The sequence below is a fragment of the Ctenocephalides felis genome, unplaced genomic scaffold (assembly GCF_003426905.1).
Source record: "Ctenocephalides felis isolate EL2017-DRISC unplaced genomic scaffold, ASM342690v1 CF-g0.4_SCAFFOLD_01886, whole genome shotgun sequence".
Classification (NCBI taxonomy): Eukaryota; Metazoa; Arthropoda; class Insecta; order Siphonaptera; family Pulicidae; genus Ctenocephalides; species Ctenocephalides felis.
Genome location: NW_020538040.1, coordinates 132,125,081 through 132,137,203, shown reverse-complemented (window position 1 = coordinate 132,137,203; position 12,123 = coordinate 132,125,081). Strand labels below are relative to the sequence as shown.

Here is a 12,123-nt window from a genome sequence, read left to right as displayed (position 1 = left end):
GTATGTTTTAGGATATTATATTTTTTTTAATTATATGGTTAATACATATTTTTATTACTTTTCAGAGCTTTCCGTAGATATACACTTATTAAAAAATTTACATACATCACGACTATGGCGCAACAAGATAAAAAGTATGCGGATCAAAAGAAGTATGCAGTTTAATGTTGATACATTTTAATTATTTGCGAACATTTTTTTATTTGTTTTTGTTTTTTCAGCGTTCAAAGATTACCTAGTAGATCTATGTCATTAAGAGAAAGCAATAGGACTTATATAGTTAAAAATAATCACTTAGATTCAAGTGCAGATATGAATTCAAGTTTAGAAATTTCCAACAATTCATCACATCCGCATGTAAATATCCTGCATTACGAATATGACCTTTACGTAAGTATCAATTAAAATATTGTGTTGTTTTTAACGACTAATTAAAGAAATGATAAGAATATCAATTAAATTAAACAACTTTTTGTATGAGACACTAAATATCATTCCCAGTAGATAAGAAATGCTATAATTTTAGCAATAAATTATTTGAATTCTTGATCCGATGCTCGGCGTTTTATATTTTACAATTATTTTTAGCACGTAGCATTTTTATAATTACACTCTGATCATTATTCATTGCTCACTCAAGAAAGTGACTTTACGATTTCAATGATAATTTTAAGACCCTTGATTTATCTTTAGGACCAAAAGCTTAAGTGTCTCATTTTTTATCACTAATTATTAATTATCCTATATTTTACCAGATGCGCGGCGAACTGAGTGGCTCTCGCAAGAAAATACCTCCGGAGGTTCCAAAACGCACCTCATCAATTTCGAATCGATCATGCAAACCGCATATGTTAGACGGACGACATCAGGGCTACGATCAGATGCACAGCAACTACGACCAGCATCAGACCAGCCCCGGTTCCGTACTCAGTCGGTCGGCATATTCCGACAACGTGCAAATGATGAGACCAACGCTCAGCGAGAATTCTCTGGTTAGAACTAATGCAGGAGAAATGCAATTGCAACAGCAAAACTGTTTGGATCCCAATGGTAGAACGGGATACAGTCATGGTCCACAAATCAACATGAGCAATCTGTGCGAGTACACTCAATATAGGCCGAACTATATAGAAAACGGGTCAGTCTGCAGCGTTCAGTCATCCGGAAGTGATAACTCAATACACTATGAAAATTATGAAAGGTGAGTTATTAAATTAAAGAAATAATAAAAGATAAATAAATATTATTTTTGTTGGTATTAGCATTTTGATACTGTTTTTAATCTATAAACTTTCTCATTTTTTAGAGGTTCTTCATCTCCTGTTTGGAAAAAAATAGAGCAAGTATCAACAAATGACTACAATATTCAACCCGGTAACTATCAGATTATCTATGAACTGATTAAATATATATATTTTATTACCAATATTTACTGACTTTATCCTTATTGTAGCTATAACTGTTAATGCAGCACCAAGTACACAAAACTATAAAACTAATGAAACTATTCGCAAGAGACAATATAGAGTTGGATTAAATCTATTTAATAAAAAACCTGATAAAGGCATTCAATACCTTATTCAAAAGCAGTTTTTAGAAAATTCTTCATATGCAATTGCCAAGTTTTTGATCACTCGCAAAGGACTAAGCAAAAAGATCATAGGAGAATTTTTAGGAGATCTGCAAAATCCTCTAAGTCAAAAAGTTTTGATAGACTTTTCAAACCATTTAGATTTTACTAATATGGAATTGGATAATGCCTTACGAAGGTTTATGAGTTTCTTCAGAATACCAGGAGAAGCTCAAAAAATAGAAAAAATTATTGAAGTCTTTAGTAAACGATACATAGCTTGCAATTTGGATTTAGTGAATAAATTTCAAAATGCCGATACTATATTTATTTTGAGTTTTGCCATAATAATGCTGAACACTGATCTGCACACACCTAATTTGAAGCCTGAGAAGCGAATGAAGCTTGAAGATTTTATTAAGAATTTAAGAAATATTGATAATGGAAGGAATATAGATCGAAATATGTTAACTGGAATATATGAGCGAGTAAAAGCTAATGAATTCAAATGCAGTTCAGATCATGTTACACAGGTGAGATTTTTTTAAATGTATTTAGGGTTTAGTGAGTGTTCCCATTATTTTTTTTTTTTTGAGCTATTTGTAATATGTTAACATAGTTGACTTTATTTTCATAAAAAAAATTATTTGCAGGTGATGAAAGTTCAACAAACAATAGTAGGAAATAAACCTAATTTAGCACTCAGCCATCGCAGATTAGTTTGTTATTGTCGCTTGTATGAAATTCCTGATCTGAATAAAAAAGAACGTATTGGAGTAAGTGAAATAAAAAATTAATATTATTATATTGGATTTAATATTGAACTTATAATAATTAATTGTATTTTTTAGGTACACCAAAGAGAAGTTTTCTTATTTAATGATCTACTAGTAATTACTAAAATTCTTTCCAAGAAAAAGAATTGTGTTTCCTATACATTTAGAAATAGTTTACCTTTAAGTGGTATCAATGTTTCGTTATTTGAAACAATTCGTAAGTTCAATTTTTTTTTTTTTTATCTGATATTTGATAGTAATGTTTCTAGGTTATTGACACTTGTGTCTTGTAATGACACATTTATATTCATGTCTCACTAGAGACTATATACTATTCACTTGCAAATATAATAAACTATTTTAATCATTTTAATTGTCTTTATTTACATAATATTTTTTTTTTAGATTACCCATTTGGAATAAAACTAACGCAGCGAGTTGATGGAAAAGTTTTAATAATTTTTAATGCTCGCAATGAGCATGATAGAATAAAATTTGCTGATGATTTGAAAGAATCTATATTAGAAATGAATGAAATGGAAAATATAAGAATTGAAAACGAACTAGAAAGACAAAAAAGAAGCAATCGTAATGGTAAGCATGATTATATATTATTGTATATTTGAAATAGTTAGATATATGTGGTAATGGGTTTAAGGGGGTTGTTTGATTTGTAAGCAGTATTTTAACACAATTAACATTAAATTTTCGTAAAGCAATCAAAATAGTTATGAATGAATATACACAAGAACAAGGCACATTTTTTTTGTAAAATTGTATATCAATATTTTGTAGCTTTTAATAGAGTTGATTAACATTTTAATTTATCTAGTTATAATAAAATACTCCTACCTTTGACAGTATTTTGAATGTTTTGGATATATTTGAAAACTATCTTTATTGGTCTTGATAAATATAGATTTTAGCATTGCAAAATTGGTTCAGAACTTGGTACTCTAACATAGTCCTAATTTACAAGGAATAAGTAAAATGCATATATACACCTAAGTCTGTTTTTACACGGTCTTTTTGTACACGGTTTTGATATAACACGGTTTGAAAATTGAATATTTTTAATTTTTTTACACGAAGTTTTTCCATTTAGCACGATTTGAAATTTTATGTACCTAAATTTTTTTTGTCAAATTAAATTTTTGCGAAGTATGTTCATATCACAAAAAAGTATTTATGAAAGAAAAAAGTCTGAAACCATCGATAGTATCGATAGTTTGCGAACACTAGCTTAAAGATTTAAGTGAATTCCCCTTTAGCGCGTACAAACAATTTTTACTGGTCAAAGCAAATGTGAATAGCACTAATTTAATTCTTGTTCTTAAAAATTTTTGTTTTTCACCAATTTTAATAGGTTTTAGAGATTAGGAACAAATCACCTCTTTTTGTATAAGATCAATGTCTTTTTTTACACGTTTTTTTTTTACACGGATTCTTCTGGAACCAATCTCCGTGTAAAAACAGACTTAGGTGTAATTTATATCACATTTGATTAAAAGTTGTTTATGAAATGTTGCAAACTAAGTTGAATTTAGTAAAACCATAGTGTTACTATGTTGACACTGATATAAATCACAATGAAAAACTTAACAAAATATGAATGGGCATATATTATCTTATGATACCGGCAAATAGTTTAAGATAATAAATTTCGAGTTTTGTCTAGTATTTCGAATACTTTCAAAGTGAAAGGCTGTAAACAACAAATATTATTCTTTCTTCTTTCAAAAAAAAAGTATCAAATAAAATATGATATCATACAAAGAAAATTTAATGAATATGTAAAATATGTCAAGAATAGAGTCAAATATTTAATTTTATATGGGGATTTGAATTTTCAGGAACTGAACCAAATCGTGACAGTGGTGTTGCAGATTTGTGCAACTGCCAAACAAACGTTGGCCATAATCATGCTGCGTGTAATTGTCAGCCAGTCGTTATGACCAATTCCAATAATACAAATCAATTTGGGAACAATTTAGTTTATAATGACCAACAGCTCAAGAGATCTGCTCTAAGCAACTCTCTCTTAGATATGCATGAACAATGTTAGTATAAACTTATTAGTCAATTTAATTATTTAACCCAATAATGAATTTATGGACTAAAATTACGGAAAAACAGGTTTTTACACATTTTTTTTGTGTATCTCAATTCAAAATGTAATTTTTCATCTATATGGAATCCAGACAAAATTTATAAGGGTATATCAAAATTTATTATAAAATGGGAACAAAATTTATGTATAATATTCTCTACATATAATTGACTCTTAAATTATACACTATTTTATATCAAAACATATTTATGCTGTGGTTGTTTAAACAAATTATAAACAAAAAATATATAATTTGCAAATTGAAAATATACATAAAACTCTATTAATTCAGAAACTAACTGATTTTTTTTTGTTACAATTTTTGTCTCTAGAATTTCAAAATTATAGTGTATAGGTATACAAAATTATAGAATGGTTTAAGTTCGGATAACAATTTTAACATGTGGCAAAAAACCTGTTTCTCTGTAATTATTCAGTTTTTTTTTAAATTTTATTATTCTCTGAACTATTCTATTTTATTTATTATAATTAACTACAATTTGTTGTAGAACCAATTCAACAATATTTATTAAAATAATATACCAACAAATCTACCTTCAATTAAAATAATTTTAATAGTTGATAATTACTAATGTCATTTATTGTATATGAGATAAAGGTTGTAGATTAATTTGATTGAAATAATTTAATAACAAAAATTAACACTATCTAGTCAATATAGAGTTGTGCATGACGATAATGTTCAATATATACTGTTCAATATATCTTAACATTTTGTGCCATTTTTTTATGCTGAAAACAAATACAGTGGTATCCCAACATATAAAAACAGAATTAATTACCTGTATCCCGACATACAGAAACAGAATTAATTTCCTGTATGATTGCTATACACTAATACTTTTTCACTAAAAAATATTTGATCAAAAAAAGTGATTTTATAAATTTCTTTTCAGGCGAAGAAAGAAATTTTGTGATTCAAGATTTCTTTAAATTATGTCTTAAAATTGTGCCAACAAACTCAAAAAAGACATAATTTAAAGAAACCTTGAATTACAAGATTTGTTTCTTTGTCTGAAAAGGAATTTATAAAATGCAGATCATCAAGATCTTATCAAGATCATGTTTCTTGACAGATGTCCTGAAGATGAAACATAGCTAGTTCCGAAACGTTGACAGTAAATAAATAAAATAATGTTTTTTTAAAAAAACTTGTTTGTTTTCTTATTCTTTTTTGGATTCTTTGTTTGAAGCTCTACAAAACATTCACAAATCCAAGGCTCTACCATCTAACATATATATATACTAACATATATATATATATATATATATATATATATATATATATGTATATATATATATGTATATATATGTGTGTGTGTGTGAATCATTTATATATTTATTACATTTTTAATTACTTTCCAGTCAATGACTCCCACAAGCAAAGGAGAGGTTCAGTGGGTTCTCTCGATAGTGGCATGTCGCTCTCCTTCACAAACAACTCTCACAGGCAGCAGCATCAGCAACATCAACAGAATGTTATGTACAATGTGATTCCTCAGCAACCCACAAGCATGCTGCAACAACAAATGTTGCATACAATGCAAACTTTACCATTAATAAATCTGGCCACCGCTCAACATTCGAACAAATCTATGCAGCATTTCCAATACAATGGACCTGCAGATAATCAACAGAAGAGGGAGAGAAAATCGTCACGCACAACTCAGGTGTAAATGTAGGATTGAAATAATGGTATTGTTCTCTTGAAAATTTTATTTGATAATTTGTGATGTGATATGCTGTAATCTTGTTTTATCTGAAGGTCAGGTGTGTAAACATTTCAAAATCACTTCTCTATTGATACTTGCAAGATATTAAACTTAATCTATTTTATGTATGTGAGACAATTTTCAAATAACTCATTTATTATTGAAAATTTTTTCAATACATTGAAATTAAATGGATCATTGAAAAATAAGATGTTACTCTAGAAACATTTTAGAGACTATTTTGTGATTTGCAGATATTTTAAGTCTTACAAAATACCCACATTCATTTTCTAAATGATACAGTGGTAATGTATATTGTTATTTAATACCTTTTATGATAACAATATTAAGATTTGATGCCTTTCATAGATACCATATACTTTTGTTTTGATGGATATTTAAATCACATAATATCTTGCAAGAATTGCTGCTAAGAGTAGATAATATATTCAAATTGTATTAAGCAATAATTATACCTATCAGCATTAAGCTTATATTATGTATTTGCTTATTGAATTGGAGTTGCATTTGTTTGCTGATTAGGTCATAGTATCTTGGCATAGTAACTTATTTGGAAATGATTGCACATTGCTGACAGTCACTTGGGTCATAATTAGTTACTTAAATTATTACATATATATATATATATATATAATATATATATATATATTATATATACATATATATATTATATATACATATATATATATTATATATATACATATATATATATTATATATCGATGTATATTATATATATATATATATATATATATATATATATATATGTATGTATATATATACATGGTGTTCCAGAACTCAAGTCAAGCTGAAATAGGGTGGCCATATTGATTGTAATTGTCATGAAAAAAAAAATTAGAATAATTATTATCTCACCTTATTTTCAGTGCAACCTAGAGCTTTTGTGAATGATCATTTTTTAGTTATTGTAGTTAATTTTTATTAATTTTGTTCATTTAAACTTTGGATCCGTAATCGCAAATAACAATTATAGGATCACAGTCAAAATAATTACACAATTGTCCCTGATTTTCAAGAATTAAGATTTTTGTTAAACTATGAATTTAAAATTCTCAAAATTGGCTTTGTCAGGATTATAAAATGTGTGAAATAAATTTTTTTTTTTCAAACTTTTTTCATTACAGTTACTATCAATACTATCACCTTGTTTTGGCTTTTGGCTTGACTCAGTTCTGGGACACCCTGTATATATATATAAGAGAATTACATATATACAACTTTCTTTATTTAAATATTTTTATCAAAACTAGAACTACCTGACCGCTTGTTGACTGTTCTGAAATCAATCTAAATGTCATCTTCCTTAAACATCCAGTAAATTTGTCTGTAACTACTTCTTCAAGTTTATTATTTTTATCATCCTTTACCGAATATAATAAACCTAAAAAATATTATAGATTTCAGTAATATTATTATTAAGATTTGTCAAGGTAAAATTTAGCTAAATTCATCAAATACTTTACTTATAATCATTCAGATTAATAAATCAATTTTTTTTAGTTAATAAAAATATTTAAATAAAGCCGAACCGAGCTGAAACAACCCATCGTTTACATTAACGCTGATTGCTTTTTTTCCTTCTATAATTCTCAAATTTTTAATTAAATTAGTGTACTGTTTAGTTGGAATTTTTTTCTAACAAGTTGCAAGTTTATATTTTGTATATTATTGGTGGCATGATTTGAAAAGCAAGATTCGACATTAAGATAAAAATATTCCATTTCCACCTACACTCAATCTTTCGGAACTAATGTTGTCCCTAATAAGAAACTAAATTCAGGCATATTTTGAAAATATTATATCGCTCTTTTAGCACAAAGTTATGTAGGGAGTGATAGCATTATATTAACATAAATATTGCATACAATATTAAAACACTCCTTGTGTGATAATAATAATCTGATAAACTTATATCAGTTATACACATATTTATAGAAAAAAGTAAAAGTTAGACATTAATTTGTTAAATCAATTCAATATGCATTTATAAATTTTGGTTTATTAGTCCATCAGTTACGAAGTATTTTTGGTACCAACTTCAAATTTGCTGTATTCGTAAAAAAATTATAACTAAAATATTTTTTCTTTGTACACTCCTTGAAATTGTGTTTCATCAATTTATATTATGATTAAAATTAACTAATTTCACATAATAACGATTAAAACAGTTTTACTAACCATTGCCATTCGATATAGTTACAATTCCATATTTACTAACAAATATTAAATAGAATAATACAAATAAAATGTTAACTCGTTAACTTGTCCTCGTAGCATAATTAAATAAAGAAAATTGATTGCAATAGTGATTTAGATGAACTTTCTAATCTATACGTGTGTGTAATGAAATGAATATAAAATTAATTATTACCTTATTTTATAAAAACATATTGGTTATGATCGATGATTTGCTCGCTGGTCATATAATATGTATACAAAATTTTGTATCAGTTTTTTAACAGAGGGATTGGTTCTGTTTCTCAAATCAAATCATAAAACTGTCAGATATTTTGTTTCTAAATGAGGATTGAATTGAAGCAGTAACATTTTGAGCAAACTGCTTAACACTTTTCGAATTGTTACGATTTTAATGATTTAAATCTTGTACATTGATTCATTATGGTATGCAAAATACTAAAACTTAAATGAGATTATATACATATTTTTTATATAATGTTTGTATCATAGCGACTTTATTTTGATATTACTTATTTTTATTCATTTATTATTGCAACATTGGGTTGTAAAGTTACTTGTGATATACTTACAATACTTGTCAAGATAAACGTAATGTTAGATAGAAATAATAAATATTTTGTCATTGTAATATTATAATACAGAAAAATGGTAAAATTTTAATATTTTCAGAAAATTAATTAATTATTCATCCTTATTTTCATCATTGTTTTGTGATTATATTAAATTGTCATGTTTTCTGTCGGAATTAAAATTAATTTTGAATTTTTTTTATTAATGAATTGAAATAAATGATACTCTTGATATTGCAATACGTTTATTTCAATTCAATATTGTGATACAAAAGTTTTAATCAAAACTTTTAATATACCTTTTACATCACACTATTTATATTATTTTAATGTATAAAAAACTTAATACCATGCTCATATATATTTTATTATTAACCTTCATTACATTATTAATTTATTATGCATTGATTTGTTTACCTCGAACATATATAATAATAAAGTTAAATAGAAGATACACACACATCATAATATATGTGTATATAAATATGTATAAAATTTGATCAAGTAAAAATGACGAAAAAATTCCTTTTTCATAATAATATTAAATGACGCAATAATACTATGTGAAAATATTTAAATAATATATCATCAATTGGAAATTTGCAAGCAACACATATAAATCAATTTAAACAAAAAAATCAAATTATTGTAAGTTCTCGCTTCAGAAGTTGAATGTTATATTTTGAAACACAATTCAATATGAGAATAAAAACGAATAAGAAATAAACTAATGCAATGAGCATATAAGTTGCAGCCACTTTGTCATTATTACTTGTTGCATCTTATATATATATATATATATATATATATATATATATATATATATATATTTACATATACGTTATATATGTGCGTGTATGTATTGTTTACGAACAGTTATGAAATTTGGGCTCGAAAGTGCCATATTGAACATTACAAGCAGAGGAAAACATTACATGTATTTAATATGTAAATACTTAACTAAATGTATCTAACACTTTTTGTATTCATTTTTTGCTTCATTTTATGAGATAAAACAAAAGAATTATTGTTGAACACTTGCACTGGTGTGAATATATCAAATTATATATATATATATATATATATATATATATATATATATATATAAATATAAGTTAAACGATTTTAGTTTTAATTCACATATTATTTTAGCCATCATAAGGAACATAGTAAGATAGTAATAAATGCTTACTATTGATAAATAAACTTATACCAAATATATGTACATAACATAATGAGTGTAATTACATATTTATATTAATTTAAATGTATTCTGTGTATGTAATATAGATTATTAAATAATAATAGAATTTTAATAATATATATGTTTTTGTTGACATGACGTTTTATTTTTTATTTTTTTGTTCTTTCATTGTGTAGCTTTTTAGGCTGTCTCGAAGGTTTAAAATTTTTAGATTCAATACAATTTATATTTGTATGAATTCGATTTCGGAATATGTCGGATCATAATGGTTAACGGTACCTGCACATTTTTGTTTGCGTCCGGCTTGGATTCAATCCCCAACTGATAAATACATAAGACAACACTCATTAATTTGTAATATTTGTAATATTATGCCATAATATTTATATATTAAGCCAAGTTGTATTATCCCAAATCTTTAACTTAATAATAATAATTAATAATAATTACTTCTATTCTAACTATTTAGAATTCAATAAAACGCGTTACTAAAATTTCTAAGAATTACATTTTTTCAATAATAATTGCGAACTAATTAAAACTGCGTTACAACTAGTGTTTTATATATATATACACAGACACACACACACACACACACATATATATATATATATATATATATATATATTAGGGTGGTTCTCATTATGGAATAACGTGTTGAAATTTTTTTTTTCGACGATTTTCATTATTGTTTTTTTGACGGTGATACCATAGTCTTATAGATCATACTAAAATATTAAGGCCCTACGACAAGTCGTTTAATTTTAAAAATTCGTCAAAGTTTGAAAATTAGTATCGTTTTTTGGCATTTGTCAAAATTAGACCTTTGATCGACATTTTCTCAAAAACGCCTGAACCGATTTCAGAAATTTAAAAGCCATTTGATGTATCTCAATGAGGACTATCGTTCGCCAGTTTTGTGCGACGATCTGCCAAGCCGTTTCTTTGTAATTTGGAAAAAAGTGGTAAACCTTTCGTCCACATTTAAGCTCATACTACCGAATCGATTTTAAAAAATCAAAAACTTTTCGAAAGATATTAGTTGAGAATGATACTGATTAGTTTTAGAGGAAAATCTACCGAACCGTTTTCTTGTAATTAACTGTTGAAAAAGAAATTTAAGTCGATTTTTATGGAACTTTTTTTGGTGATATATATCATGGCCTTATAGAACTTACTGAAATATTATTACAGCCTTACGACAAGTAGTTTAATTTTAAAAATTCATCAAAGTTTGAGAAAATGAGTATATTTTTTTGACGTTTGTTAAAATTAAAATTAGACGATTTACTTGGTATAACAATAGAGTACTTGGTCTTAATGAAGATACTAAATCATTAAAGCCCTACGGACTCTGGTTCAATTATAAAAATGGTTGATTTTTGAAAATTTGCTTCAAGAAAATACTTCGAGTTAACGTGTTCGTTATGTGTAATAAATCCACTCGGAATACTTTTAATCACTCATAAGTTAATTTATTTTTTATTAATTAAATCGATCATTTATACATTTCAGGAAGTTCATGTAACTTGCCTTAAGGCAAAATACCAATACCAACTAGTTCCATACTATTTTCATACGAAGCTTTGATTGAATTGCGCACTATCTAACAGTTAATATTAAAAGCTAAAACTTTTAGAGAATTTTTTATCAATTTGGAAGCATTTAAGCCCCTGGGAGCAATAAAATTCGAAAATGTCCATATAAAGGGCCACCCTACACACACACACACACACACACACACACATATATATATATATATATATATATTTATATAAATTATATAGATATCCTTGAAAAAAAACGTCGATAAGTTGAAATTTTCGCTGAAAAACGGCAAACCGTTTTCAAACATTTGATAGGCTTTCGAAAAAACCCGAAAAGAACTCGCGTTAAGTTTTGCGAGATGATCGGCCGAGCT

At 26.4% G+C, this 12,123-nt stretch overlaps 1 protein-coding gene across 1 annotated transcript in view; it reads left to right on the top strand.

Annotated features, from left to right (window-relative positions):
* The window catches only part of LOC113377149, a 91,344-nt gene extending 85,191 nt beyond the window's left edge, over window positions 1–6,153 (top strand). The window contains exons 5-15 of the mRNA XM_026617364.1: window positions 66–152; window positions 222–390; window positions 756–1,201; window positions 1,307–1,374; window positions 1,454–2,103; window positions 2,224–2,346; window positions 2,422–2,563; window positions 2,752–2,940; window positions 4,200–4,277; window positions 4,341–4,406; window positions 5,843–6,153. Coding sequence (XP_026473149.1) covers window positions 66–152; window positions 222–390; window positions 756–1,201; window positions 1,307–1,374; window positions 1,454–2,103; window positions 2,224–2,346; window positions 2,422–2,563; window positions 2,752–2,940; window positions 4,200–4,277; window positions 4,341–4,406; window positions 5,843–6,153 — 2,329 coding nt within the window. The remainder of the gene's footprint in view (window positions 1–65; window positions 153–221; window positions 391–755; window positions 1,202–1,306; window positions 1,375–1,453; window positions 2,104–2,223; window positions 2,347–2,421; window positions 2,564–2,751; window positions 2,941–4,199; window positions 4,278–4,340; window positions 4,407–5,842) is intronic.
* Window positions 6,154–12,123: the final 5,970 nt, after the last annotated feature.